The following is a 24790-nucleotide window of genomic DNA, read 5'->3' as shown; positions in this document are numbered from 1 at the left end:
CCCCATGATGGGGTGAGCTCCCGTTGCTTAGTCCCTGCTCCTGCCAACATAGCAGTTCGAAAGCACATCAAAGTATAAGTAGATAAATAAGTACCACTCTGGTGGGAAGGTAAACGGCATTTCCATGCGCTGCTCTGGTTCTCCAGAAGTGGCTTAGTCATGCTGGCCACATGATCTGGAAGCTGTACGCCAGCTCCCTCAGCCAGTAAAGCGAGATGAGCGCCACAAGCCCAGAGTCGTTTGCGACTGGACCTACCGGTCAGGGGTCCCTTTACCTTTAACTATGGCCTTTTAAACTATTTGGGGGTGGTGGTATTGTTTTTGTTTGTTTCTATGTTATATATTTTTGGTTTTTATATTGTAAACCGCCCTGTGATCCTTGGGTGAAGGGCATATAGAAATCTAATAAACGAATAAACATACTGCATCAGCTTTTTTGGTCCACTGTCTACAGTGCTTCACAGCAGCTCTCCAGGGTTACAGACAGAGGTCTCTCCTAGCCTTACCTGGAGATAACAGGGATTGAACCTGTGTCTTTCTGCTTGCAAGGCATAAGCTCTACCACTGAGCCATGGCCCTTCTCCAGCAGACTAATATGGCAGCTACCCTGCGAAAGAAGTAATAATCCATCCTTCTCTGAATCTTTTTATTAATATCTTCCATTTATGCCAAGAGACCCCTCTTAGTTTTTCTTTTACTCTTAAACTTAAGTCTCAACATAATCTTGTATCCGCGACACTAGTCCAGCTTTAGTTACACCTGGTAACCATTGGATCCAGGTGGGAATGTGCTTCCACTTCCTGTACTTCCATTTAAGCACATCTTCTGGCCGTGCATGTATCTTCCTTGCTGAGTAGGGTAATTGAGTGCAGTTCTTTCTATTAACCACTAGTTAATAAGTTACAAAAGTTAAATTAGAGCTGAAATTAACGTTCGCTTACAACTGTTGCACATAACTTTTTCCATTAAGAATGATGTGGCTGTGTGTCTTCCTTCCACAGACAAAAGCAGTTGGTTTGCTTGATGCAGATGTGTATGGGCCTTCCATCCCAAAGATGATGAATTTGAAAGGAAGTCCAGAAGTGACACCAAGTAAGTTTGGATGGATCTTACTCTTTCTCCCCTTCCCTCCCCAATGTTACGAGGAAATCTTGAGAGGCAGTGATTATTTTTGGTGGTGAGAGTAGGGAAAGATGCTCCTTCCTATCTTGCCAAATGACCATAGATAACAATGCCATGGTAACATTAATAGACTTGCATTGCATAAGGAGCCGCCTTTGACCACTGTTTGAAAACTGTAGTTCGAAATCCAGTTTTTAGGGTGTTGCCTTGGGCTGGTTAATGAGAACATTCATAGTAGCACTGACAGAGATTCTCAGACTTCTGGTCTACTTCTGAGCACAATTGAAAGTGATGCTGCTTACTTCTTAAAGCCCTATATGACTTAGGACTTGGGGATGTGTTCCCATATCAGCTTGCTCACAAGTTGAGATAATCTTTGGACCCTTGCCTTCAGGTGTCCCCATCATCCAAGGTAGGATGTGTCATAACTAAATAGCAGCCATTCTCAGTGATAACATCTGGAGTTCTCTTCCTGAGAGGCTCAACAGGCATCCATGTTAACTTTTTGGTGCCAAACAAATGTGAGTCTTAATCCTTCCAGACTTCTTTTAATGCATTTATAGTGGTACCTTGGTTTTTGAACATCTCCATTGATGAACATTTCAGTTTTTGAATGCCGCAAACCCAGAAGTAAATGCTTCGGTTTTCAAACACACCTCGAAAGTTGAACATGCTATGCAGTTTCCGCTGAGTGCAAGATCCTGAGGCCTAGCTGTAGGCTATTGAGTTTTCGGTTTTTGAACGTTTCAGAACTCAAACGGTCTTCTGGAACAGATTGGGTTCAAAAAACGAGCTACCACTGTATTTGAAAGCATTCTGGTTTCTTTTTAAAAAAACAACACCATATTTTAACTGTGTTTGTAAATTGTCCTGGAATTTAGCTTTGCTGAAGGTTGATATGTAAATCTTTAAAACAAATGGAACTACGTAATAGGGATGCAGTTTCCTCAGTGTGGGCGACACAACTAGAATGGAGTAAAGTTGTATGCACTAAAAAAAAAAAAAAAGCGGAAATGCTATAGTTCTGGTGTAGCTGCTTACCAAGCATTCTAGGGTAGTGCTACAATAGTGTGGCGATGGGGAAATGTGAACGCCGTGCAGGTTCCAGCCTGCCACTTGATTGCCTGATCATACAGAAGTCCAGTTCATGTTATCTTTTGGCGGTGGTGGTGGGAAAGATCGCACCATCTGGGCCTCTGCATTGTTGGTCAGTGTCTTTAAAAGGGAACTACGTACCTGCATACATGTATTCCCACCCCCTTAACTGAAACCCTGATTGTGCGGGGCTCTCAGTTATGGGAGGAGCCTATGGGCGTACAACTGATTAGATCCACTTCACAGGCATTGCCTCCCAAACTTGTGAGGGTGGGGGCCTCAAAGGGCCCTGCTTTTCTGTGTGTTAACAGTCATGTGATTAGAGCACCCAAATAGGGCTTATTTGTGTGGAAATGAAGAGAGGCTTGTGCTGCTTTTCCAGTGTACAGTTGCAGTGCTGCCGCCTCCCACCTTCCCTGGCAACCTGGAGTAATGAATTGTGGCATAGTTGTCAGAATAAAAATCCTATAACTGAAAGAAATTATGTGTGCTGTACAAATATTCAGTAGCTTGGACAGTAGGGCATGCATGTGGCTAGAGTTAAGCACTGCTTTTGGAACCAGGTAACGCAATAGTTGAGGGGGACGCGGGTGGCGCTGTGGGGAAAACCTCAGCGCCTAGGGCTTGCCGATCGCATGGTCGGCGGTTCGAATCCGTGCGGCGGGGTGAGCTCCCGTCTTTCGGTCCCAGCTCCTGCCCACCTAGCAGTTCGAAAGCACCCCTAAGTGCAAGTAGATAAATAGGTACCGCTTTATAGCGGGAAGGTAAACAGCATTTCCGTGTGCTGCGCTGGTGCTGGCTCGCGAGAGCAGCTTCGTCACGCTGGCCACGTGACCTGGAAGTGTCTCCGGACAGCGCTGGCCCCCAGCCTCTTAAGTGAGATGGGCGCACAACCCTAGAGTCGGACACGACTGGCCTGTACGGGCAGGGGTACCTTTACCTTTTTAACGCAATGGTTGAGCCTTGGAACGCAAACCAGATCTGTAAAGACTAATTGTGAAATGATCTGTGTCACATCCTACCTGGTTTCCTAACCACACGTATTGATGTGGAAGATCCTATGGTCAGGGCACCATAATAGAGACCATTACAAGTGTTTAATGGCTGAGAAAAATTATCTGTGCTCGTACTTAGTGTTACCATAATGTCTCAAACCTTTGTGGGATAAGAGATTCTTACATTAGTGACATATATTGTTTCATCTTCATGTGAAGATTTGTTATCCAAAGTCCTGGGAATGTCGTGGCATAGGAATAGGAGTAGGAAGAACACCAAGTAATTGGTTTTTTGGAGCTAATCCACACCTTCTGAAACTCCTTACCTGTTAACATTGGATGTGTGTCTTACGGCTGGTTTTATCTGTGTAGAACACAAAATCTTGGAAGATTAGGGCCCTCAGTACCGTATTTTTCACCCTATAGGACGCACTTTTCCCCCTCCAAAAATGAAGGGGAAATCTGGGTGCGTCCTATGGGGCGAATGCAGGCTTTCGCTGAAGCGTGGAGAGCGAGAGGGGTCGGTGCGCACTGACCCCTCTCGCTCTCCAGGCTTCAGGAAGACATCCGCAGCCTAGGCAGCCCTGCGGGAGTTCCCGCAGGGCTGTCTAGGCTGTGGATAGTAGCCTGTTTCCTGGAGCGTCGGGCGCTCTGCTTTCAGGGCACCTGGGGCTTCGGGAACACATCCGCAGCGTGGGGAGCCCTGCAGGAGTTCCCCGCAGGGCTCCCCACGCTGCGGATAGCAGCCTGCCGCCTGGCAGGTGGGGCGCCCTGAAGCAGAGCGCCCCTCACGCTGGGCAGACATCGGCCCGCCCCACAGCAGGGAGGTGCAGTGCCGCCATCCCGCTGTTCTTCGACCTGGTTCGGTTTCCCGACCTGCTTTTGGGTGGGGGGAAATAAAGGGAAAAATTTTCCCTTTATTTCCCCCCCAAAAAACTAGGTGCGTCCTATGGGACGGAGCGTCCTATGGGACGAAAAATACGGTAGTTTAGTTTTGAGCTCCCTTCCCCCTCAAGGGAGCCCCCCCTTAGTCCACAAATTTTCATTAATGTATTATTAAATGTTTTGCTGTCCCCTAAATGCCAGGCTTACTTAGCTGCCAGATGATTCCTTCCCCTTCAGAAAGGGGTGAGTGGAGTGTCTACTGACAGATAGTTTTTGGGTCCATACTATGTACTTTTGCTTGAAGGGAGTAGTGGTTGGGAGGGAGCCTACATATTCCTTGGGAGATACTGCTAAAATGTACCCAATATTGTGGTAGTATGAAACTAGCAGAAATAAGCAGTTGATCCGGAAGGACTCTAGGGAGGAATAGACGGTCCAACTTTCATATTTTGTTTTTAGCAATGAAAGAGAGATTTCCTCCGAGACTACCCCTGTTTGCTTTCTAGTAGCAGCACCGTCCTAGTTCAACTATTCCAATTTCTTTTAAAAAAACTTTTCGAAGAATCTTCAGGAGAGATTAAGTATTTAGTCTTGGAGTTGCAAGAAAAGTAGCTGGACTAAACAGCAGCAGTTTGTTTAATTTGCAGACAGAAAGTAGTAAATACTGTCAATGGAGCTGTCCCCAGCTTGGACCAGTACGTACTGAATTGCTTTCTGAAGTGAAAAAGCCGTACTGTCTGATTTTAAAACACTCATTTGGAAGCACCATGGTTGTAATTCAGATACGGTTGGTAGCTGTATTTTACTTTAGCGTAAAAACACATAATCTGCAATGCATGTAACATGTTGCATAATAGGACAGAAGGAAGTTTGTGACACAGATGCTGGAAATTGTGGCTTTACATGCCAAATAAATAATAATTTGGGGTTCTGTGAGGCAGAAAAGGGACAATCTGTACACACTCTATCACATTCATGTCACCCCATGTGTTGATGGTTGTCTTTTCTTTGGATTTAGCCTGTGAGATCAAGAGATGCTAGGGAAGTTTGATTCTTCATATCACCACCAAGGCATCAGGTCACAGAGAGGGCTCTTTTCTCTTACTTTCACTGGAGGGAGCCTCATTATTTTACAAAGATGGATGATTGCCAGCAATATAGGACTGAGGTGCCGGATGATAAATAACTGATCTCGTTGGTAGGGAAATGATTTAGTTCTTAATTCAGTGTTCTATTCTAAAGCACTTGCAGTGGCTATAGCAAGCTAAGTAGAAATGTAAGTGTTGCCCTTTTCAATTTCTGACATTTTTCTTAGGTAAGTTTTGGCATTCTTAACAGAGTAAACAATTTTAAAACAACTACTTTAAGGCCGATCCTGTTTAAAAATTTTTTTAAATGTGTATTACAGTTTAGAAGTTCAGTTATGTTCTTTCCTAGGTTGCCTGGTTGTCTTTTGCGAGGTGGGAAGATTTCTGAGTGAAACATAAAGCATACCTAGAGAAATGCAGCCTTGTTGCACCTTAAAGGCTAACAAATTTATTATGGTGTAAGGTTTCATGGACTAGAGTCTACGTCATTTGATGCATGAAGTTCCTGAAAGCTGATGCCATAGTACATTTCTTAGCCTTCAAGACGTCACAAGATCCTTTACTGCTTTTGCTGCAACAAACAGAAATGTCTGTGTCTTTGAATGTATTTGTTGTATAGATGAGTAAATTTTAGCAGCAATGTGGGATATTAAAGGCACTCAGAGCTTTATAATAGGCCTTGTTGCTGAGCATTCTGTACGGTACACGTTGTTCCTAACAATGAAAAATAGGTAACAAGTGTTATTTTGTGTGTTCTTCTCAGTCTTTTAATAACTGGCCTTGGCAACACAGCTAGGCTAAAGCACTAATATTTCCAAAAGCATGAGGAGGTGTGTATGATACATGCATTTTACTGTGATGGAGGCAATGTGGAAAACTTCCTTCTAGGTGTATTACTGGTGATGCTCATCTTGAATTGGGCCTTATGTCATTGAGGAGAAGAAAAATCTTAATTAAATCAGAAATGTGACAGAATAGTTAGAGCAACTGTTTTAATGCTTTTGCTATCATTAGATTATAAGGCAAGGGGGAGAAAAATAAGCAAGAAAGCCTCCCAGTTGGTTGATTATGCTAGCTTTTTTGTTGTTGCTTTAGGCACACTTTAAGCAGAGATTGGATGTCCATGTGTCATGGATGCTTTAGCTGAGATTCTTGCATTGCAGGGGATTGGACTACATGACCCTTGGGTCCCTTCCAATTCTAAGATTCTATTATTCTACTCCATACTCCTATGTGGCAGTTCTGGTATATTGTTGCTGCTGACTCAGGACAGGTCCCTAGAAAACAGGGAATGTTTCAAGTAAACAGGGATAGTTGGACTATTTATTTGCTGCTATTAAATATGCACAAGGCCCCATAAATGCAAATCCTAATTGTTTGGGAAAGGGCTAGTGATAGACAGAGGACCTTCTTCCTTTCAGTAGGAATTTTATTTGATTAATCACATTTGTTCAGAGATGGCCTTCAGATCTCCTGAATTCACATCCTATATAGTCTGTGCAGCTGCCAGGTAATAAGAGTTCAAAGTTTATGCTGCAATACTCCCCCTGAATAGCATTGTGGCAAGTGATACCATTTGTCCATGGTAGTCTTTTGTGCTCTTCCTGATGAGACATCGTGAAAAAGTGAGGAGGTGGATAATAATGATGATTTTGAGTGGTGAAAGATTTCAGCTCTACAAAAAGGTGGTGTTCATGATGCAACGGATTCCCAAGCTTCTGAGTAAGCTCATGCCGCAGTCTTATTTTTAAGTAGATGTGGAGGAGTAACTGCTCAATAACTATGCACTGAAATATAATTTTGGAGAAGGGAAATTAATAGTTGTAATCATGGACTATTGTCAACGGCACCAGCCACTTTAAAATGCACCTTTTAAGTCCTACACTTGTTGCCACATTTTATGTCTGTGGTTTGTTTTAAATTCTAAGGCTGCAAGCCATGCTGGTACCGCAGCACCGGAATGCCAAATCTCTTTTAGTTGTGTTTGGTGTTGCAGTTCCCACTGCTGAAAAGGCAAGCCTTTTCCCCCCCCTAATCTGAAAAGTGGCTTGTCTCTGCGGTGGTGGGAACCACTATGGAAGTAACTTGAAATAAAGTGCTAGCTGTATGTCACAGTTTCCCCCTTCTGTACATACCCTGTCTGTTTGGTTTCCAGATTCCGTCCCCCTCCCCCAAACATATGAAACCCAAGAAAACATGATGTAGAATTGTCAAACCATGATGATCTACTGAAACGAAGTACAAAGTTCAAATACAATGCTAAGTCAGGAATCATGTTTTTGCTTCTTCTGTGTGCTGGAAGAAGCAAAGCAGCCCCCATTGACAAAATAATGGTAACCCATTCACTGCAGCTTACATGGCGGGTGAACTTGGCTTACGTACTTATAGGTTTTAAGTCAAAAATGCAAACAAGTATGTCTTTGCTTTTGCTAAAGACCCATTGATGTTGGTGTATTTAATCAATCTACAACAGTGCAGCCATAGTCTCCTATGGTTTTCGGCTTTCAGCATAGTCAAGCATATAGAAAAAGACGTTTTAAGAGCATCCGTGGGGCTATTCTGAGTGGTGAAGCATGCGCAAGGATTAACTGCAATATTAATAGAAGGTTGTCCATATGATGACTTTTGTTTCATTTCCTTCTGATAAGCATTTTTGAGCAGTCTGGGCACCCTAGCACAGGCTGGTAACTATGAATTTTATTTTATTAACTGCTGAATATTGCAAAAAATAATAATATGGAAGTGCAAGGTTTCTTGAGGGAAAGTGTAGTGTCTGAATGAATGCAAGATGTTTTGCTTCTCAGTGACATGTCATATTCTGTTTTTCATCAAGTAAACTCTTGTTAAGAATCTTAAATGGTACCAAACTTCAGAAAGAAATCTATGGAGTAGAGTTGCAATATAATAATGTCAGAAACCACATTTCTGTTGACTTGCTGATGCAGCATTTTCTTGGGACTCTCCTTAAGTAAGCTTTAGCTACCTTTTTAGTTTGACTGGTAGCAGGTCCTCTCTCTGGATAGAATATTCTGGCTTTAGAGTCTGGTTTATTGGACTCGTCTTCACCCATGTTAAGAAGGTTCTTAGCATATCTCTAGGTATCAAGCCTAATGTAGAATTGATATAGCTTATTTTCCCTGAGGACAGTTAGGGAGAAAGATGTAATATCTTGGAAAACAGTCCAATAACAACAACATATCACAGTTACAGAATCCAGAAATTACCATGGTTATAGTGTATATGTGAGATCTTACTAGGTTAAAGCAACAAACTGAATCGTGCTAACCTTGGTTATATGTTAATGTCTTGACTGGCCCTCTGCTTTGCAGTGAAGTCATAAAACTTTGAGAGGGTGCATATTGCTCTTATAGATGCCTCTAGTTTCTACACATTTTCACAGTCATAACGAACAGAACTTACAATAATAATTTCTAAAAATGTATTTTTAAAACACATTTTCCATTCTAGAAAACTTAATGAGGCCTCTTGTGAACTATGGAATTGCATGGTAAGCAACCTGTAGGTTCAAATCCATTTTACATATTTTCTTTCTCTATTTTGCTCCTTGTAACATGTCTGAAAGTTGAAAAAAAAAATTGCATTTCTCTTGTAGTATGTCCATAGGTTTCTTGGTAGAAGAGACTGCACCAATTGTCTGGAGAGGCCCCATGGTAATGTCAGCCATTGAGAAGCTGTTGAGACAGGTAAGGAGTTATATAAACATGTTGCTTTTTGAAGAAATGGATCCCCCCCCCCCGCCTTTCATTGATAAACCAAGGAAAGATGATAAAGTTATTCAAGCCAGTGCTGATCACTGTGTATGAAAGCATTTTAAAAGAAGGCGGAAATACTGAGAACCAGGTGGAAGGATCCTCCCTCCCTCTCCTCCCCTCTCACACTGTTCCGAGGATTCACCCAACCCTCCAGAGCTGATTTGGGGGGAAGCACAGGGGGAGGACAAGGGGAGAGAGCCTCATAGCATGAGTGGGTATCCTTGTGCTTCCTTCTGCTAGGGCGCTGGGTTAGCTGAATCCATCCCATTGCTCTCCGTTAGTGGAGGACCATAAATTGGTGTCTGAGCTTTGCACGCAGAAGGTCCCATCATCTCCAGGTAGGGCTGGGGAAGACCCCTGCTTCAAACTCAGGAGAACAGTTATCAGTCAGTGTAGACAACACAAGGTCAATGTACCATTGTCTGACTTGCTATTAGGTAGCCTTCTGCATTTAGCAACTTTCTAGTCAAATAAATAGTGGATCATTCTGTTTGATAAGCAGCTGAAATTTGCTTTCGTGGACAATATCTATATTAGATCTTTGAAGCCAAGGCTAGATGATATGGCGGACATAGGGCTTCTGCTGAAAGAAATCGCTCCTTGTCTCATTCCTCTTTGTTGTTAGTAACTTCTAATGGCAACAATGCATGGTGGGACATAATTGGACAATTCAAGCAAACAGTAGCCTATGAAGTGGAACTGAGGCAGAACAAAAACGTGTGATGGTACCCATTAAGCCATTATTAGATGTTATGGAGGTGATGAAGGGCTTCTGTTTCCTGTCTGCTGTAATAGCTACTTCCAGCCTTAATTTCTGCCAACCACCTTAAAATAAGATTTTACTCCAACCATTGCTGTTCTTAGTGCAGCACCAGTATTGTCTGTTAACATAAAGATAAGCATAACCACGTAGCACAACTGGATAAGGCATCTGCTAGTACTGGGAGATTATTACGTGTTTGGAAACACTATTTCTTTTTTGGTAGTGTGGTTTTTAACATATCACAATTGCCTGTGGTGGCGTCTCTCCCCCCTCCCTTCAAACATGCCTTATTCTTATTCGGTCACTACCCAAAACATAATATACCACAGTTCTGATATCAGTACCTGCTTTACTAACAAGCAAGGCTGAGGGAAACCAAGGATGATTTGTGGGGGTGGGGTTGCAATAACTGCAATATTGCTTCAGTCAATGGAATTCCCAAATGAGAAGCAGATGGCAGTTTCTTTCTCGTGGGTGTTGATAATGGTGTATACTGAGTTGGTTGTTACCTAGCAACTAAAGATGCAGTTGTAATCTAGCAGATCCAGAAGTAAAAAAGAAATGGTAGTGCCTTGACACAGGGGCCGTTAATGATTTTCCCTGACAATGGAATTTCACTTGTAGCTGCAAGAAGGCTTTAAGAAGGACTTTCCTCCAATCAAAGCATTTTCCTTTTGTGTATAAACTATCTGCTCCTTAATCCTGCATCAGGACAAATGGAGTTTCCTTTCAGGAAAACAAAATGCTTACAGATACCAGCAAAGACAAGTAGAATCTGTTGAAGAGGAAGGTTTTTTAACTATATTTTTAACTGTATACATATAATTGCAGTGTGTTTTCATGAGTGTGTGTTAAAATCTTACTTCTGCTTGTGGCAGTAGGTTATTACTCATAGTTTACCAGATTTAATTCTGTGACCAGGACATTTACATTGTAGAGATTCAGGCATCACAAGCAGTCATTAAATAAAATATTTTATTGTTCCAAAGCTGGGTTTGATTGGATTTTCTATGACTCTTATATCCACATTTTATTACTGGTCACCGCAGGTTAAACTACTGTTCAGAAGTTGTTTTTAAGTTTAGAGCTTTACAAAAAAAAAGGGGGTGGGGAGGTTTAATTATTTTGTGCATTAATAGCCTGGTTGTAACTTTTGTTTTACAGCAGAATTGAAAGTAATAGTTCGTTCTGCTCCTCCTTTTCTGGTCACATAAATTGCCTTCTTAATCTTGGTTTATGATAGAATACATTGAGTTTAAGGGGCTCCCAGACATTGAGACAGGGTTATAAAATATTAAATAAAGATCTCAAGAAAATTAAGTCAGTCAGATCTAATATTCCTAATGCATTTTATTGCAGCCAGTAGAAGAGATCCATGGACTTGCATATAAAACTAGGCAATATTGTGAAATGGCCTTTATCATCAGTTTTAGAATATGAAGTTTCTTTCATAAGGGTGCGACACAGAAAACTATGAGGTATATCATGGTATTTTTTTCCTTATAGAAGTTTAGCAGAATTAGGTTCTGCAGATGCTCCCAAGGCAGGTGCAAATACAACTGTCTGATAACATTAAAACTATTCTGTTTATATTCTTTATGGATTCTAAGAGAGCATGGAACTTTTAGCTACTCAGGAAAAGAGACTGCTGAACTGAGACTTCATTATGCTTCTGGAAGAGGTATTCTGGGACATGACAGTTGAATGACGATCCCCAATTCTGTAGTCAAGCCCACTGAAATAGATGATATCCTTTCCATTAGTGGTTGGTGCAGGCATAATGATGTGTATCCCCTAGCCCTGCTGCAAATATCCGTAATGTAGTATAGCATTACCTGGGGGAAGATGTGAGCTCCTCTCCTCCTTGGAAACATTCCCCTTTCAGCCTTAATCATAGTTAACATCTGTGCTCTTAAAACAGTTAATTCTAGCCAGGGCTCGCTCTATTCAAGACTCACTTTCCAAAAACTACTTAAGCCTCTATATTCTTGTATATGCTGTCCCTCTGTAGAGGCATTTTCATGCTCAAATACCATAATTATTATTATTTAAATAGGCTGTAGTGAGGCAATTATTGTAAATACAAATTACAATATACGCTATGGGAAATAACCAGCAATTCAGTAAGTTTTAATGGTCGCTACAAAGCCATCACATTTTTAAGAGATCAGTTGGAAATGTCAACAACCTCTTACATTGTTAGCCTTGAGATTTTCCAGCAGAGTGACTTCAGAGTGAATGCATTTCATCCTCAGATCCATCACTCGGTATAAAGAATAACGTTTTTGGTAACAATAGTTAATAACTGCAGTTAATGGCGCCACTGAAGAACCTGGTTATTTTGTTTGAGTATGCAGGCACCTGTTTTTGTTGGGTTTATGCTTCGAAACAGATAAGTATTATTTAACAGTTGTGTGAGTAGAAGATGGCTCACACAGCAGACATTTATCTTCTTCTCTTCCCCCTCCACAGCTACTGCACTCTTTAAAAAACCTCTTTAGAGAATGGGGCCGGGGGTAGGGAGATTTCCAGTCAGTTTGGGCTAAAGAAAGCTGCAGTAGAGGGTGAGGATGTGGGAATGTTAAGGATAGTAGGAAGGGATATATTGAATAAGTATGTCCTTCCTTCACTCACGCTAGTATGTGATGTAGCAGAGTAGATTCCCCTCAATATAGTTGGAAGCTAGTTTGCAGATTCGTTTGAATCTCTTAGTTAAGATTATTTCCTGGTGTCCCCTTTGATCCCCCTTAAAAGAATAAAGACACTAGAATCTTTCTGAGTAAAGCAACAAAAAGTTTACCGTATTTTTTGCCCTATAAGGACGCACTTATTTCCCCTCCAAAAATGAAGGGGAAATGTGTGTGCGTCCTATGGGGTGAATGCAGGCTTTCGCTGAAGCCTGGAGAGCGAGAAGGGTCGGTGCGCACCGACCCCTCTCGCTCTCCAGGCTTCAGGAAGCTGTCCGCAAGCCTTGCAAGCCCGGCGGGAGTTCAAGCGGGCTCGAAAGGCTTGCGGGCAGCAGCCCGAAGCACGGGACGCCCTCCGGAGGATGCCCCGTGCTTCGCACAGGTGCCCGCAAGCCTTGCGAGCCCGGGGGGGGGGGAGTTCCTGCGGGCTCGCAAGGCTTGCGGGCAACAGCCTGTTCTGGGGGCTGGGGCCAAGGGAAGCTCGGGCTTCCCCCACCCCCAGCCCCGCAGGCAAGCTCCGGGAGCAATGGCGAGGTTGCGCAAACTCGCCGTCGCTCCCGGACCCGTTCTGGGGGCTGGGGACGGGGGAAGCTCGGGCTTCCCCCAGCCCCGCAAGCTCCCAGAGCAATGCTGAAGCTGCCCACTGGGACCCGTTCTGGGGGCTGGGGTCGGGGGAAGCTCGGGCTTCCCCCGCCCCAGCCCTGTGCCTGGAGGAAAAAAAAAATCCCCCCCCCAAATCTAGGTGCGTCCTATGGGCCGGTGCATCCTATAGGGCGAAAAATACGGTACTCGCATTTCAGTTCACTATTTGATCCCTGAAAGGCAGGCTTTACTTAATAGTTATATAAGTAACTGAGTTCATCTCTTATATTGAGACTGAACTCATGTGCTGCTGGGTGACAGCAAAATTACACCAATAGAACAAAATGGCTGCAGGAGAGCAGGAGAACAGCAAGCAAGAGAACAAGTGAAGCAAGAGATCAAGACAAACTAGACAAAACTGCAAGAATCAAGACTGAGAAAATGGCTGCATGGCTCGGCTCTTTTATGGAGTCAGCCCGAGCCATGCCCATCTTCTATATCACATGCAGGGGGAGGATGCTCCAGACCAGTGGAACAGGATGTTACACTGACTGGATGTTCCCCTGCCTGTGCCCACTCTAGGGAAACAAGGAATGTTGTATTTGACTATACAGTGGTACCTCGGGTTACAAACACCTCAGGTTACAAACACTTAGGATTACAGACTCCGCTAATCCAGAAAGTAGTACCTCGGGTTAAGAACTTTACCTCAGGATGAGAACAGAAATCGCACGCCGGTGGCGTGGCGGCAGCAGGAGACCCCATTAGCTAAAGTGGTACCTCAGGTTAAGAACGGTTTCAGGTTAAGGACGGACCTCTGGAATGAATTAAGTTCGTAACCAGAGGTACCACTGTACCAATGGATTGCATCCCACAGAGGATACAGTACAACTCATATGCTGCAGGAATGTCCTCCAACCTTCTGGAGTGGCTGTCTGGAGAGTGCAGGGCCTGAAAGGGATAACTGAATTTTGTTGAAGGCACAGCCTTCCACTCATGCAGCCATTGGATACCAAACCTTGACTGTAGGAGGGAGGATTGGTCTCTAATCTGTTTGAAATGGCAGGTAAACCTCCCCCGTTTCCCTTGTACAAAGATGATAGACACTGCTGTGATGTTAGCATTTGCTACGCTAATACTATTACACAAATGTCTTTCATGCAGTGTAGGTTTTTAATGGAACCTTTACTTGATATAAATGGAAATAAGTGCCAGAGTGTGAGCTCCACTTTTGATTACATAGACATTTGAGAGTAGGAAAAGTTCACAGTCGGAGTGAGGTGACCAATTTTTGTTTTTATTTCATGCAATGTGTAGTTTGCTCTTGCGGTCTTTCAACCAAAAGCATGAACTCTCCTATATGTGCTTAACAAGTAAGGATTATTGCAAAAAGCAATATATTTTTTTATAAAGTTTTTTTGTCCTGCTTATACATTTCCATATGAAAAAGAATAATGAGGGAAACGGTTACTTGTCAAATGATACATTTCCAAAAAAAACACTTAAGGCTGCTTCAAAGTTCAGAAGTAATGGCCAAATAAATGATTGGCCATTGGTCCTGGGCTCATATGTGCCTTTTCCCTACTGAGATTTCTTCTGAATGCCCTTGTCTGCTGTTAGGATCAAAACTGACAAATTGTGGTTTGTGCTCAAAATCAGAATTGGGGAACTATGTGAAGGGGTTTCCAGTTTTGGATTGAAAGATAAGCATAGTTGCCCACTCATATATAATGGCAAACTGTCAATTTCTAGAATAGCAAAGGAGTTGGACTGCATGAAGGGAGATGAGAACCTTCAAATCTGAAGTTCACCAAGCTATGGTATGCAGTGGTACCCCAGGTTAAGAACTTACTTTGTTCCAGAGGTCCGTTCTTAACCTGAAACTGTTTTTAACCTGAAGCATCACTTTAGCTAATGGGGCCTCCCACTGCTGCTGTGCTGCTTCTGCGCAATTTCTGTTCTCATCCTGAAGTAAAGTTCTTAACCCAAGGTATTATTTCTGGATTAGCGGAGTCTGTAAACTGAAGCATTTGTAACCTGAGGTAGCACTGTATTAATTTACATAGGAGCCAATATACAGAAATGGCTCAAGGAAATTATCATCATGCAGCGCTTCACATAGTGCAGCTTGGCTCATATACGTAATAACCAATATTTTGAGGACGAATTATTTATGCTCATCCAGATCCTTCTTTCAAAACTCCCCTTTCCTGTAAAGACTAGCTTAATTGCTTGATTCTGATTCCCAGCTATAACCAAGCCCAAGCACTTTTATATTTATGCTTGTATGTCACTTGCTATCCTTGTCTCACCCTGATCTAAATATGGTTTATTACTGATTCAAGCCAAAGTTCTCTCCCGTTCAGATATAATGATGAACTCTGGTTAGTTTGAAACAGAGAGGTAAATGCTTCTGATCTTATTGTGGCTACATCAGAGATGAAGAAGAGTGTATGAGCCCCAGGCATGCTTATGTAGTGCCAAATCATGGTTTAGTGTTCATCCGAAATGGGTTAAATTAATGGGAATAGGCTGTTCACAAAACATGGCATTAGTACAAGTGCACAATTCACAGCTTTTCTTTGTTATTCTTCAAATGATACACATTACAGAACGTGTTCTTAAACAGCATTCCTGTGCATCTACACCTTCACAAGTTGCTTGCGTTGCATCATGAGGAATGTGGTGTTTACTCTACTTACTTAGAATATACATTATGTGGATATCTATAGTTTTTAGTTTTAATTTGTTGGTTATACCTGGTGATTGATTAGAACAATTTGCCACAGAAGCTTTCGCGATGTTCCTGAATGAGGGAAAATACACAGACACCACATGGCAGTTAATTACACCGCTTTAACAATAAATGTCAAGGAAATGCTTTTTTCAGAAGAAAAAAAAAGATGAATGCTGCGCTTAAGCAAAGTGCAATTACATTTCCAACATCTGAAATGTTTCACAACACTGTACGTACTCAAGCAGTGAACATTTTAGCATTTTCCACACATGCACAATGGCTGACAGATGGTGGGTGTTACAGGTATAATTTTGTAACCAACACTCACTTGTTTGTTTGCAAGAGGGAATTCCTGTTACCATAATGTTTTGTTAATCTGAGCTAATTTATTCCTACACAAAGAAGTATTTGCATATAGACACATTTCTCAGAACTGATCTTAGAAGAGGGATTAAGGTCATGATTTGCTAGAATGTTGCTTACAAATGAGACTTGCGTGCAGCTTCCATTTTCTCCCTGAAACAGTCTGCAGGCTGTTTATTTGCACACATTTTCCCTAGCCAGAAACTACTATCAGTCTGATTGAGATGGCTTATCATGAATGGAAGAAAAGGGCTGATAATGTAGAATGCCATCTCTTTTTAATAAGACACAAAGATGTCACCCGCAACCGTTATATGTGAACACACATGCATCTTAGGAGTAGGTATAGCACATAGTACAGCAGTTCAACTGTCGACACTGCAAGTATTGGCCTGAACAGTCTTCAATAGCTAAGAAGCTAGCACCCTGTTACTCCTGTCACCAGATGCAAGACAGCTAGAAGCCGCTGCAACTATTCTAATTTAATTTACAGCCTTTTGCTTGCTACACATAGACGATAGGTATCCTAATTTCCAGATATTCATGACATTTGCATGGACATAGCCACATTGTTCTGTGGTGTGATAGGTCACACCCTGTGATTTAAGATCCTAATGTTTTAGATCATTTGTTTAAACTGGCATTTTTATATCACACAGAAAATGTTAAATGCATATAAAACAGGAAATTATTATGAATCTAGAACAAAGTGGCATACTGTGATTAACTGGGACCTAACAGATTTTCAGAAAACTGAAAAAATACTGATATCCATTGGATTCTTTTTTTAAAAAACCATTTGATAATAATAATAATAATAATAATAATAATAATAATAATAATTTGGGAATCTGATCTAAATAATACTCAACCTCATTTCTGACATTTTAATGGAAATTGTAGTCAAGGCCTACCTGAGTTCTGTGGTTCATAAAAAGTGGGGATGGGGCAAATAAAAGATGGAGCTACACCTCCAGTCGTCCTGTGGTGTTTTGAGGAGAAGGAAATTGAGGGAATAAGATTATCAAGCACTACAGGAACAGTTTCCAGCCTTTTTGGACCAATGGGTACATTTGCAAACTGGACAAACTGTCACGGGCACCTCATATATAACTGCAGGCAAGCCCATACCACAGCCATATCCTATTGGCTACAAAGTAATGTTAAATTCAAACCTAATATCAGGGGAAGGGGAACCTCTGACCCCTAGGGAAGGTTTCTGTGGGCACACGTATGCTCAGGGGCACTATGTTGGTAACCCTGGTACTAGAAGGAGAAGGGTAGAGAAATGTTGACTACATCCCCAGGTACTGTTGCTGTGCAATTGCAATCTTACTTATTTTGAAGGTTCACAGGAAGTTCATATGTCGTCTAAAAATGAAACTGCTGTTCTGTTGATTGGCAGTCTTCCAATCAAATTGTGACCTTAATGTACAAAAAAAGGGGGTGGGACCAGGACCGGATTTAGGTTTGATGAGGCCCTGAGCTACTGAAGGTAATGGGGGCCCTTTATAAGTCCAGCTGTCCTTTGCTAACAACAAATTGTTGCTGTTTTTTGTGTTGAATATATGCTATATGGTAATTTATGGACCTAATAGGTATCTAAAGCTATTTGCATATAACAAAATATGTATTTTATCAAAGTAATTGTCGAACTGAAATACAATTAAGAAGAAGTATATTAATAGTGATTTTTTTTTGTGGGGGGCAAGAGAGTGGGGCCCTAAGCTATAGCTTGTTTAGCTTATACGTAAATCCAGCACTGGATTTTCTTTCCTGCTTTTCTCCAGCACAGTATTCAATGGCTTTTTACTGTGTTTTAAGAAAGTTAGAATAAAACTATCTAGTGAAAAATACCCTCAAAAAGACATTGCTCAGTTACTAATACTATCTTTTCGTGCCTAATGTCTTTTTCATCCATATCTAGTTATGCAAAGTCTTGGAATACTTGAGGTTTCAGAACTCCTGTGCCTGCTTGCTAGAAAAGGGAGTCAGTGCTTTTCCCTTGAGTTCATGGAATAAATTTATATCTTATCTCTTGCAATCACCCCAGGCATTATTAATATGTTAGAATTAAAAGCTCTTGATTTTTACCTGCTGGATCAGTACTCTACAGTACTTAAGCTCTCCAGATAAATCTCCACATCCCCATTTTCAAGTTGGAGGTGGGGAGATATGTCACACTGTTCTTAAAACATACCATTGGCACAAATAAATCTTCTCAAGAAGAAAAGATAATGGATTTAGGTAGAAAATTGATAGGTACTCTAGTTTCCCCCATGTAAAGGGCAACGGGTCATACTGTGATCACTGCAAAGGGTGGAGTCCCCAGTGGTGTAGACAAGTTTACTTGAATATGGTATGTGGGTAGCAACTCTGCAGATTAGTAAATGCATGTAGCTTGGGGGCAAGGCTTGTTAGTTCAATGTGTGGAGAAGAAGGCTATTGAATTCCATCAGGTAGCAAGACAGAAGGAACACCTGTGGCTAAATAAGGATTACTTTCCTGTTTCATAATCAAAAGACATTTTCTTAGCATTTGTTATTATGTTGTGTTTTTTTGCATTTTTATACTGTAAACTGCCTAATAATAATAATAATAATAATAATAATAATAAATTTATACCCCACCCATCTGTCTGGGTTTCCCCAGCCACTCTGGGCGGCTCCCAACAGAATATTAAAACAGAATAAAACATCAAACATTAAAAACTTCCCTAAACAGGACTGTCTTCAGATGTCTTCTAAAAGTCAGATAGTTGTTTATTTCCTTGACATCTGATGGGAGGGCGTTCCACAGGGCAGGTGCCACTACCGAGAAGGCCCGCTGCCTGATTCCCTGTAGCTTCACTTCTCGCAGTGAGGGAACCACCAGAAGGCCCTTGGAGCTGGACCTCAGTGTCCAGGCTGAATGATGGAGCTGGAGATGCTCCTTCACGTATACTGGGCCGAGGCCGCTTAGGGCTTTAAAGGTCAGCACCAACACTTTGAATTGTGCTCGGAAACGTACTGGGAGCCAGTGTAGGTCTTTCAGGACCGCTGATCCTTGGATGAAAGGCAGTATATAAATGCAGTAAACAAAACAAATATACAAAACAGCAGATTCACCCTATTTAAAGTCGTGAAGTCCAGTGGGTAGCCTTGGTAGGCTGCCCCTCTCTTAATGACTGACAGGAGTCATTGTGATGATAAAGAAGTGGAAAATAGTTTCAATATTCTGCTCCTTTGTGGAAGCATGGGCTAAAAATATAATAAATACTTGAATAAGAAAAGCTGGTCATATTAAGCACCATTTTATACTGAAAAGTGTTCTTGGGTACTTGGCTAGCTTTTTCGTTGTGCATTGTGCACCATCTCTCTCAAATCTTTCAGCACATACAGACCTAATCTACTGCCAAAAAGCACATTTGACTTTTATGTAGCTTTTTACTAGCTTTCTTTGACTTTGTTCTTTTTTTAAAAAGTAGGGCTTTTTAAAAAAAGAAGTTGATATCAGCTTCTCCAAACATAAATAGCTTTGCAATATCACTCAGCGATAGATTATATAAGTAAGGTCAATTCATATAGTCTCAAAAAAATTCTAAATGTGAGTCAGTCACTTTTGAAAACCATACAAAGCACTGAATAATGCTGGATTATGAAATATACACTGTAACCCTCTTAATACTCTTTCTCCATAATTCCTCATTCTGTTCATATTCACTGAAAAAGACATTTTACCTGGAGTGGTGTTGCTCATTTCATTGACTCCACTCTTGTACAATCTGTTCAATATGTCTGACGTCATTACCCTTTTTGACAACACTTTTTTTAGCCACTTCTGGCCTATGGGCCTAATGAGGCCTGAAAGGCTTCTCCATTTGGCCCACGAGGCCATTTCAGGGAAGCCACACTCACCTCTCCATCACCCAAAGCAGGAAAGACACAGACTGGGTTGCAGAGGAACAATTGTGAGTGCACACTAAGCTTTGAGAGTTTGGTGCTATTTGAATATGGTGTATAACACGCAGATCCTGCTACCCTCTTTCTCCTTACGCAAAAGAATCAGTTATCCAAACATACCCTCCCCCTCTCCTTTTTATGAGGATTACCCCCTCTGAGATCCCACAGCTAATTCTCCCCTGATCTCCCCGCTGGCCCAAATAGGACTAACTTAACCAGCTAGCCCTGGAGATCATCTAATGTTTATTGGATGGATTTCCCCCTTAAATTGATTTTTGAATTCTGAATTTATTGTTATTCACATTTTATACTGTATTTTTTGCTGTTTTTTGTTGCATCAATTAAGTGTTTTAAATTTGTTGTTAGCCACCCTGAGCCCGGTTTTCTGAACCAGGAAGGGCAGGGTATAAATAAAAATTTACTTTAAAAATTTATTTTAAAAAACGCACCACACCCAGAGTTTGCCCACATCCTTACTTCCTTACTTGTTTTTGCTCTGCTGGTTGGCTACAGCCATTTCAGGAAGAAACCATGGAAGCGAGGGGGGGGGGGAAGATAGGAGAAATGATGTACAGTTGTACCTTGGATCTCGAACGCCTTGCAAGTCAAACGTTTTGGCTCCTGAACACCACAACCCCAGAAGTGAGTGTTCCGGTTTGCAAACTATTTTTGGAAGCTGAATGCCTGACAGGGCTTCTGCAGCTTCTGATTGGCTGCAGGAGCTTCCTGCAACCAATCAGAAGCCGCGCTTTGGTTTCCGAACGTTTTGGAAGTTAAACGGACTTCCGGAATGGATTCCGTTTGACTTCCAAGGTACGACTGGATTTGAAATGTTCCCATAGGAATCAGTGGAAATTGTGGATTAGTTACGTGAACAGTCACCTAGTGAACCATCTCCAGGGAGTACATTGTGCTCAGTAAGTGGGACCTGTGTGTATCTTGTTGTGCTGCTTTCAGAAGGGATGGGATACACTCAAGCAATTGAGCTCCTGCGTGTGTTTACTCCCTGCTGAAAGCAGTGGAACAGAGTAAAGCACCAAATTCAGGCCACCTCAACAAAAAAACCACCGGGAGTGCTACTCTTGCAGACACAGCTTTGCATTACCTGTGCCTCTTCTGGTGTATGCTTCTGTTTCTAGTTAATTCATTACTCATTTTACCCAAACACAGAATGAGGCTTAGAGTGTACTATTGTGCTTTAGCTCTTGAGTACTGGAAGACCTGCTCCCTGCCTTGCAGGCCTTTTCCCACCTGGCTGAGAGGGCGGGGCCCTGATTGACTCCAGCTACAAAAGCTGAGGCTGCTGAATGGACTCTTGGGCTGGGGTATTGTTTAGGGGTTTTTGTTGTCTGGGGCGGGGGGTGTTGTTGCTATTACTGATACTAATTTTTGCATCTTTATTTTAGATTTTAAGATTTATATGAAAATTGTTCAGTTTTGTTGTTATTTTATTTTATTTATTACTTATTGCTACTTTTGTTATGTTTGCGATTACGTAATTTTTTTCCACGTTGTGAGCCGCCTTGACCGTGGTTTTAATGATGGAAAGGCGGCATACAAATAAAATGATGTATGTCTCTTTGTAATTAAGCATGGACTGGTCTGAAATAAATGAACAACGAATTGTAGGTTTTAGACAACAGGCAGTCAACTTTTGAAAGGTCACGCTTTTTAAGGACAGTCCCCCACCACTTTGAACTCCAGGAAGCTAATAAAATGGGCATAATGTTCTTTCACAAGCAATTAATCTAGATTAAACCATGTTGGCTACTTTGTGCACCTGACTCATTTCTCTGATATGCATTTTAAATTAATAAATATTCAGTTGCTTGGGTATCTGTGCTAATCTGACCTCAGTGGTTGGGCAGGCACCTCACGACTACTGAGGAAGGTTTCTACTGGCACAGGGGGCAACTGGCTTGAAACAAGAGTGCTAGAATGCCCCTGTATTAACCTGTTAGGCTTTTATGTCAATGGTAGCATCCTTTGTCTGTGGTGCTGGTGCTAAGAGACCCTCTAGACTATAGTATGTTTGACCCATACATTTAAAATTCATTCTTTCCTGCTTCATCCGTGGCCTTTTCTAGGTTGACTGGCAGCAGCTGGATTATCTAGTAATTGACATGCCACCTGGGACAGGAGATGTACAACTGTCAATCTCACAGAATATCCCAATTGCAGGTATCTTTTTTATGGACTTACAGTGCCAGCCTAGCTGCGCCTACTCAGAAGCAGTGGCGTAGCGTGGGGGGTGCCAGGGGTGCCGGCCGCACCGGGCGCAACTTGGGTGGGGGGCGCACTCGCACTAGCAGCTCTCTGCCCCTACTAAAATCCACGGGTTAGGGAGCCCGCGCTCGCTCGGCTTGGTGAGGAGGTCGCAGAAGGGGGAGAGCAAAGCCTTCTGCCGCGGGCAAAAAAAGGAGAGGAAGCCGGGCGGGCGGGCTGGCTGGCGGGGGTCTGGCTGCGCCTGCTGCTGCCGTTGCCGCTGCTGCCGGGCTTTGACAGCTTGGCGAAGCGGAGGGAGAGGAACTTTATGGTAATTGCTGCTCTCTCTCCACTGGCCGCCTGGGTAGTGAGCCGAGCCGAGCGGAGCCGGGAGTCTGGCGAGGGGGTGGGAAGAGACTTTCCCCCCTTTTTTCCACCTCGCCTGGTCAAAAGGGAGAGCGGAGTCTCCTCAGGGCGCCCTCAGGCAGGGCAGGGCAAGGCAAGCAGAGCGAGGAGGAGAGAGAGGAGAAGGGGGTGGGGAGCAGCCAGGAAACGCCGCGGTGTGGAGGGGGAATCAATTAAGGAGAGAAAGCGAAAAGCCTTGGAGAAAGAGAAAAAAGGAAAGAAAAGAGGCAGCTCCGGGAGAGCGCGGGGAAAGAGAAGCCTCGCTGCTGCTGCTTGGGAGAGTAAATTACTGTACTTGCCTTGCCCCAGGTTAGGGGGCGCAAATTACTTGCCTTGCCCCAGGTTAGGGGGCGCAAATTACTTGCCTTGCCCCGGGTTAGGGGGCGCAAATTACTTGCCTTGCCCCGGGTGCTGATAACCCACGCTACGCCGCTGCTCAGAAGTAAGTGCTGTAGAATTCAGTGGGGTATATTCCTTGCAGCCTTAGTTGTGATTAAAGATGAAAAGCGCCAAGAGGCTTTTTGAATGGCAGTAACAATTTCTTAACTTTAGGTGGCGTCTAAAGGGATCCAGAGTGGTGAAGCCATTTCACAGTTTGTCTCTTCCCTCTGTGTTGTCCTTTCAGAATGCCTGCCCGCCTCCCTCCATCAGAAAAGGTCTTAACTCCCATGAGTTGAAAAATTAGCCATACATTAAGCATCTCCTATTTTCTCTTTAAATCTTCAATTATTTTGGCTCTGGAATTTAAAGAGCAGTTTGATTTGAGGGTGGGAGGAGTGATGGGGAAAGGGATCTTGAGTAGCAAATATTGAACATACAGGTTGTATTTTATTGTTGTGACCTGGTCTGAGATTTGCTCAGTGATGAAGGGGGTGATAAAAGTTTTGCAAATAATGATGTCCGAAGTGAAGAACCATGTTTTGCAATCACCTGGTGAAGTGGAGTTGGAAACAATGCTTTTAAGTGAATTGGCAAACAACAGTAAATGTTTCCAATTCATATACAAACACTGGGTAGCAGCTAGGTGTTCAGTATGAGATATATCTGTGGTCCCCAAGTAGCAGCCATGCACAACCTAGCATGCTCAGCCTGCCAAGGCCCCCAACTCCCTATACACCTTGTTGAAAAAATGTATATAATTACTCTAAAAAAGAAGAATTAAGATAAATTACTGATTATACTCTAGACTATTGTGGAGAGACCACATCACACCAGAAGCTGCCTGGCTTGGTTTGCAAAAAGGCAATTTAGATATAGCCAGAAGGAATCCTGCATTGCAGAGCTTTTAAAGTAAGCTTAGATGTCTCTTTCTGTTTGCCTTATAAGAATCGAACTGTTTTCAGTAAACTGGCTTTTTGCTATTTGCGGAGGGCTGTATAAATAACACTAGCCATAAGTTGGTTTTTATTGAATAATGTTGAAGGCAGAGCAATGAATTTCTACATACAAGAGCGTTGAGAAAATGTGAGCCAGCGTCAGTACATGTCAAAAGAAGCATAATCCAGGCAACATCTTGTTCATTCAATCATCCTTAAAGTAGTTCATCTCTGAAAAGTGATTAGGTAAAAATTATACATTCTGCTTAAGCAGAGCTGTTTCTCAAGTGAATTTCAGTCGCATTTACTGATTTTAATGATCAAAATAATTTCATACTTATCAATCCTATTAATCCTGCAGAGGCAATACTGCTTAAGGGGGAAGAATTTGAATCCTGTTCCTCAATGAGATTGTCACATATTTGATTTATGAATATTTTACTATGAATGAATGAATAAATGTGTTGGGAACTGTTAGGGAGTGGGAGGGAAGGAGTAATTGCTAAGTAGCAAATCATGTTTATCTCAACTATAATGGTGGGTTTTTATATGTTTGGTTAGGTGTAGGCAGGTTCCAGAATTGGAAGTTGCCTGAAATGCCTGTAGTAACTTGTGGACTTTAACTACAGTACTAACCATGTGAAAAGAAAGCAATTGAGTTAATGGAGGCAAAGTCGTAATTTCAAGGCATTGTTTTCAGTGGCTGCTTTGCCATAGTAGAAAGTGCTTTCACTTGCGTAAGTTGAGGCACCATATTTTCACTGATTCCCTCCCACCCATGAAAACTTTTCCAAAGGGTTGGGAGACGCCTTTGATCAGGAGGGGAAATGACA

The 24790-nt window shown here is 42.3% G+C and overlaps 1 protein-coding gene across 4 annotated transcripts in view; it reads left to right on the top strand.

The window, feature by feature from the left end:
• Positions 1-24790, top strand: part of NUBPL (NUBP iron-sulfur cluster assembly factor, mitochondrial) — a 61556-nt gene that overhangs the window by 19388 nt on the left and 17378 nt on the right. For 2 of the 4 annotated variants that reach the window (XM_083741726.1, XM_083741727.1), the window contains exons 4-7: positions 1002-1092; positions 8654-8693; positions 8799-8889; positions 22119-22212. In XM_083741726.1, the coding sequence (XP_083597852.1) occupies positions 1002-1092; positions 8654-8693; positions 8799-8889; positions 22119-22212 (316 nt within the window). Of the gene's footprint in view, positions 1-1001; positions 1093-8653; positions 8694-8798; positions 8890-19901; positions 20040-22118; positions 22213-24790 lie in introns of those variants that run through there. The other 2 variants (XM_083741729.1, XM_083741728.1) reach the window with 2 other exon arrangements.

Source organism: Podarcis gaigeae (genome assembly GCF_964106915.1).
Source record: "Podarcis gaigeae genome assembly, chromosome: 1".
NCBI lineage: Eukaryota > Metazoa > Chordata > Lepidosauria > Squamata > Lacertidae > Podarcis > Podarcis gaigeae.
Note: the sequence above shows the minus strand (reverse complement) of the source record. Positions and strands in the feature narration are given on the sequence as shown.